Source organism: Etheostoma spectabile, chromosome 5 (assembly GCF_008692095.1).
Source record: "Etheostoma spectabile isolate EspeVRDwgs_2016 chromosome 5, UIUC_Espe_1.0, whole genome shotgun sequence".
In the NCBI taxonomy this organism is placed as follows: domain Eukaryota; kingdom Metazoa; phylum Chordata; class Actinopteri; order Perciformes; family Percidae; genus Etheostoma; species Etheostoma spectabile.
This window is the reverse complement of record NC_045737.1, coordinates 34,498,606-34,504,511: the sequence shown is the minus strand read 5'-3', so window position 1 is coordinate 34,504,511 and position 5,906 is coordinate 34,498,606. Positions and strand designations below refer to the sequence as shown.

The 5,906-nt window shown below is 41.5% G+C and overlaps 1 protein-coding gene and 1 long non-coding RNA gene across 4 annotated transcripts in view; one reads left to right on the top strand and one right to left on the bottom strand.

The window, feature by feature from the left end:
• LOC116689087 (uncharacterized) overlaps positions 1 to 2,458 on the top strand; it is a 7,829-nt gene extending 5,371 nt beyond the window's left edge. The window contains exon 3 of the long non-coding RNA XR_004331917.1: positions 2,318 to 2,458. This is a non-coding gene — a long non-coding RNA (uncharacterized LOC116689087). The remainder of the gene's footprint in view (positions 1 to 2,317) is intronic.
• kalrna (kalirin RhoGEF kinase a) overlaps positions 1 to 5,906 on the bottom strand; it is a 179,480-nt gene that overhangs the window by 111,069 nt on the left and 62,505 nt on the right. For all 3 annotated transcript variants that reach the window (XM_032515387.1, XM_032515389.1, XM_032515388.1), the window contains exon 3: positions 3,641 to 3,755. In XM_032515387.1, the coding sequence (XP_032371278.1) occupies positions 3,641 to 3,755 (115 nt within the window). The remainder of the gene's footprint in view (positions 1 to 3,640; positions 3,756 to 5,906) is intronic.

Genomic DNA, 5,906 nt, shown 5'->3' with positions numbered 1-5,906 from the left:
TCAGCCTACTATCACCTTAAGAATATATCAAGAGTTAGAGGACCTATGTGTCAACAGGATTTGGAAAAACTGGTCCATGCTTTCATCTTCAGTAGACTTGACTACTGTAACGGGGTCTTTACAGGTCTCCCTAAAAAAATCAATCAGACAGCTGCAGCTGATCCAGAACGCTGCTGCTTGGGTCCTCACTAAGACCAAGAGACTGGATCACATCACTCCAGTCCTCACTAAGACCAAGAGACTGGATTACATCACTCCAGTCCTCACTAAGACCCAGAGACTGGATCACATCACTCCAGTCCTCACTAAGACAAAGAGACTGGATCAGATCACTCCAGTCCTCACTAAGACCAAGAGACTGGATCACATCACTCCAGTCCCACTAAGACAAAGAGACTGGATCACATCACTCCAGTCCTCACTAAGCCAAGAGACTGATCACTCACTCACTCCAGTCCTCACAAACCCAGAGACTGGATCACATCACTCCATCCCACTAAGACAAGAGCTGGATCACATCACTCCAGTCCTCACTAAGACCAAGAGACTGGATCACATCACTCCAGTCCTCACTAAGACCAAGAGACTGGATCACATCACTCCAGTCCTCACAAGACAAAGACGGATCACATCCCGTCCTCACTAAGACCAAGAGACTGGATCACATCACCCCAGTCCTCACTAAGACCCAGAGACTGGATCACATCACTCCAGTCCTCACTAAGACCAAGAGACTGGATCACATCACTCCATTCCTCACTAAGACAAAGAGACTGGATCACATCACTCCAGTCCTCACTAAGACCAAGAACTGGATCACATCACTCCATCTTCACTAAGACCAAGACTGGATCACACACTCCAGTCCACTAAGACAAAGACGGATCACACATCCTCGTCCTCACTAAGACAAGAGACTGGATCACATCACTCCAGTCCTCACTAAGACCAGAGACTGGATCACATCATCCAGTCCTCACTAAGACAAGAGACTGGATCACATCACTCCATGTCCTCACTAAGACCAAGAGACTGATCACATCACTCCAGTCCTCACTAAGACCCAGAGACTGGATCACATCACTCCATCCTCACTAAGACAAAGAGACTGGATCAGATCACTCCAGTCCTCACTAAGACAAGAGACTGGATCACATCACTCCAGTCCTCACTAGACCCGAGACTGATCACATCACCCAGTCCTCACAAGCCAAAGAGACTGGATCAGATCACTCCAGTCCTCACTAAGACCAAGAGACTGGATCACATCACTCCAGTTCTGAAGTCTTTACACTGGCTTCCTGTGCCTCAAAGAATTGATTTCAAAGTACTCTTGCTAGTTTATAAATCACTTAACGGTTTAGGACCAAAATACATTTCTGATCTGCTACTACACTATGACCCCGCCAGACCTCTCAGGTCATCTGGGACAGGTCTACTTTCTGTCCCCAGAGTCAGAACTAAACAGGGTGAAGCAGCTTTCAGTTTCTATGCTCCTCATATCTGGAATAAACTCCCAGAAACCTGCAGGTCCGCTGCTACTCTCAGTTCTTTTAAATCAAGGCTGAAGACCTTTCTTTTTGATGCTGCCTTTCTTTAAATTAATGCTCATCTCTTTAAATTTCTTATGCTGCACTGTAACTTTTATTCTTGTGTTTTATGTGTCTATTTTTTTAACTGTCTATTACCGGTTTTTAATGCTTATGATTTTTAACTGTTTGTACTTGTGTTTTATCTGTTTAACTGATTTTATGTAAAGCACATTGAATTGCCCTGTTGCTGAAATGTGCTCTACAAATAAAGCTGCCTTGCCTTGCCTTGCCTTGCCTATAGAGTAATGTGGTATTACTACTTTCACTTAAGTAAAGGATCTGAATTCTTCTTTCACCTCTGGTAAAGAGACAACTAAATAAACAAGATCACATTAAAGGCCGTGACACACCAATCCGATTGTCGGCCATCGTTCACTCTGGCGAGGTCAGTGACTGGAATCTGTCCGGTGTGCTCCATCTGAGGAGCCGTCGGCCTTCATTTTGGCTGATTTGTCATGTTGAATCGGAAGGCGGGCCGTCGGACTCAATGACCAATCTGATTGGTGGAGTGCTAACCCGGAAATGACGAGCGGCATGAGTGAAATGAAGAAAGATTAAGATTATATTCTTCTTGCTTTAAATGTTTTCAGAAACACGTTTCGGTGAACTATTCTTGTAAAATACGAGATTGTATTCCGAACGAGCCGCCATGATGGTCTGGTTTGGAAATTACGGAGAAGCCAGACCCAAGTAATGCGTTCGTCCAATCAGCTGTTGGTTGTCAGTTTCGGTGACAATACAGATTAGCGCCGCCTGCTGTTATGGAGACGTATTACGTGTCGCGCACGTGCAGAACGTTCGCTCAAGTCGACGTCCCTTCGGTGTATTCCGAGGCATTTTTTTGACTAACTCGGTGATTGACTGCCTTTTCTGCCGAAAGTTGGCCGTCAGATTGGTGTGTCAGAGCCTTAAGACTTAAAATCTGTTACCAAATAATCAAATGACCAACAAATAAGAAATGCTGCAAAATGTATGCCCAGAAGAGCACGACCAATAAAGGATTTTAAAGGCCAATATCAATCCCAATATTTGGCTATTAAATAAAAATATCCGATATTCAGATTTATAGGCCAATAATCTTTTTCTTTTTTTTAATCCAGAAATGTGTATGTAAACATAAACAGATTTCTGTAACATTAGTTATTTATTTATAAGTCCTCACTAAAATAATACAGTAATGCAGTTTAAAATTGTCATAACAGAACTGAGGAACACGAAACTATATTAAAGTTCTGATAAATTAAATGTATGAAAATACAAACTTAAGATATGAAACTTGAAGTCCTTTGAACAAAAACACAATAACAACAAATAAAAATCAAAGATTGTTGCTAGCAGCAACCCTGTATAGCGCCCTCTGGTGGACAAACCATGCAACACCAACACTTATAACATGGTTGAAGGGTTTTTAGACCGTTTTTATTTAATTTTTTAAATATTCATTTATCAGCAATTAGAAAGGCTGATACCGATAGTTTGGAAAATGCCGATAGTTAGGAAAATGCCTAATATCGGCCGATAATATCAGCCTGCCGATATATCGGTCAGGCTCTAATGCCAAGACAATAAATATGTTACAATCACAACCACACAAGGGAAAACAAATCATGTACATTTTGATAATGAAGTGAACGAGTGACAATAGTTAAAAGCAGGTCTGAATAAATATATGTTCATATGATTAAATCATTTTTAAAGATTATGTTAGGGCTTGTTTTGCATTTATTTGACAGAATAGCTGCAGACAGGAATTGGGGGGAAGAGAGGGGGGGACAACATGCAGCAAAGGGCCGGGGTTGGACTCAAATCCTGACCACTGCCCTCAATCACTGAGCCTTGGTACATGGGGGTACACGCTCAACCACACGAGCTACCAGCACGACGCAGTACAGTTAAATGTAATCTAAAATGAAGAATACACATGCTACTATGATAAGACAAGATAAGATAAGATAGACTTTACTGGGGAAATTCCCTTGTTACAGCAGCTCCAAAAATAAATTGTGTACTTGTATGCATTTGTTCGTGTTTGATGGGAATGTGTGTACCTGGGAACAGTAGACAGGTAGGTTACCAGTCTCCTCAGGTCTTCCTGTTTTATTCGGTCGTGGTTGCTCCTGGCAGGAAAGGTCAGGATTGGTCCGCCTCTTTTATCTCGCCCACCTATGCATGGACACATACACATAATTAATCAGGATGCTTAATGTTGCCACATATGCAGTGTTAAAAAAACATTCCTATTGTTTTTAATACATAGCAGGGTAGTAGTAATAGTAGTAGTAGCAGCAGCATTATATTATAATAAAAAATACAACAGAGATCACAGAATCGATAAAGTAACCATTAAAGACAGACGTTAACAGACGTCATTCTACATTACAACCACTCCGTCACTCTATTATCATCAAGCGGGCCGTATCAGTGTTAATCTGCACATTACCATACACTAATAGCTTTAATATCTCTGTATCTGTAACATAACTCCCATCTCCCAGCTACTCCGGCCAGTAAACACGCTTCCCGAAGGCTCCGAGAGCCATCAGAAATAAAAACTCCCGCTCTCCCTCTCTGTGATAAATTACGTGTGTAGAGATGTTTTGGTTAGATTAATGTAAGAAACACAAACCGCACTGTTTATGAAACTGCTACTCAGTCGTGGAAAAATCGGTTTGTGTTTGTGTGTGTGTGTGTGTGTGTGTGTGTGTGTGTGTGTGTGTGTGTGTGTGTGTTGTGTGTGTGTGTGTGTGCTAGATTTGGGAGGGAGCATGCTGCTGTAATCTAAGGAGGAATCTTGATGACAGATTGTTTTTGTCTCTCTCTCTCTCTCTCTCCCCCCCCCCCCCCCCCCCCCCCCCCCCCCCCCATTTTCTCTTTCTAATTCAGAATAACTTTTTCACTGGTACATATACCAGACAACCAAGACAGAAGCATTACTACAACAAACACAGTCTTTAAGTCTTGGTACTAGCACTTATCTTATGAGAAGACCAATACTGTAGTATGAGCCTGCAGTGCAACCTACCAAGGCATCTATACCTGCCAATATTTATAAAACATCTTGGTGTACAATTTACATTGAGCCTCAAGATTTAACATTGTTTCATTCATCAGAAACCTATTAAAGTGAATATCAATGTTTTCTTTGGTTTAACCATTTTCACCAGGGCTGCAACTAACAATTATTTCCCTTATTTTCTCGCTCAATCTTCTTTTGTATATAAAATATCAACGATACCGAAACATTTAATTCATGACATTTACCAAAAGCTCAAGTTGATGTCTTCAAAACCTCTCCCTGGCTCATTTACAGAAATGTTGATTAATGTGCATTGTCCTATCAAATAAATAAATCTTAAGATTAAGATTTATGTATCCTTTACAGTTCATTGTCACATCAGACAATGAAAAGCCGCAAACCTTTACAATTAAGAAGCTGGAAGTCTTCTTAATGACATTTTACAAAATGTTTACTGTTAAATGCCTTGCAGTGCAACTTTGCCACCATATAGTATGGGTTTTCATGAGTTTACTCAGTTCCTATTGACCAGGCAAGACCAGACCCTGGACCTGAGCAGGGCCGGGTCCATTTTGCACTCAGTCTGGTCTATATCAATGAAGTTTCATTCCCGCATTCCAGCCAGATGGCCGTCATCTTCCACTTTCTTTTAGTTGTCTAATCCAGACAGCTAGGTAGATTATTGGTCCTACCTGAGTTTTCTGTTGCACGACTAAAACAACTTTTGAACGTACACACGTTCCACCAGAACAAGTTCTTTCCAGAGGCTATTTTGCAGCGGCACTGTTGCACTGCCCAGGACGATTGTGTCCCGTGTGCACGTTTTCTGGAATGCTGTGTGCAGAGAGGTCTGGCAAGACTACACTCTAGTCTAATCTGGTCCAGTTAGGGTGCTGTGGGATTGCCGTGGGCCAAGGGCCTTAGGTCTGTGCCTTGCTATGTGTAATAAAGGAGTTGATCAATGCTGACTGGTTATCAGCTTTGATCACATGCGTCGTGATAAGACTGCATTTGGGATTTTGTCAGGTACTTCGAACCATTCTGGCGGTCCTCTTCCCATAATAATTTTGTATCTTTTTTGAAAATATTTAAAACACATCAGAATCAGGTAGGTTTTTCCCAAGTCTGTTTCAGATCTAGTCCAACATTTATTGGACTTCTGAAATCCTCGACCCGGAGTGAAGAAAGTTTATGTATGTGCATATGCCTTTTATCATGATCTGTGCATTGGGTTCTTCTCTATACACAGCCACTGTTTGACAGAGAAATTTATTTTTATTTCATATTTCTCTGTAGTA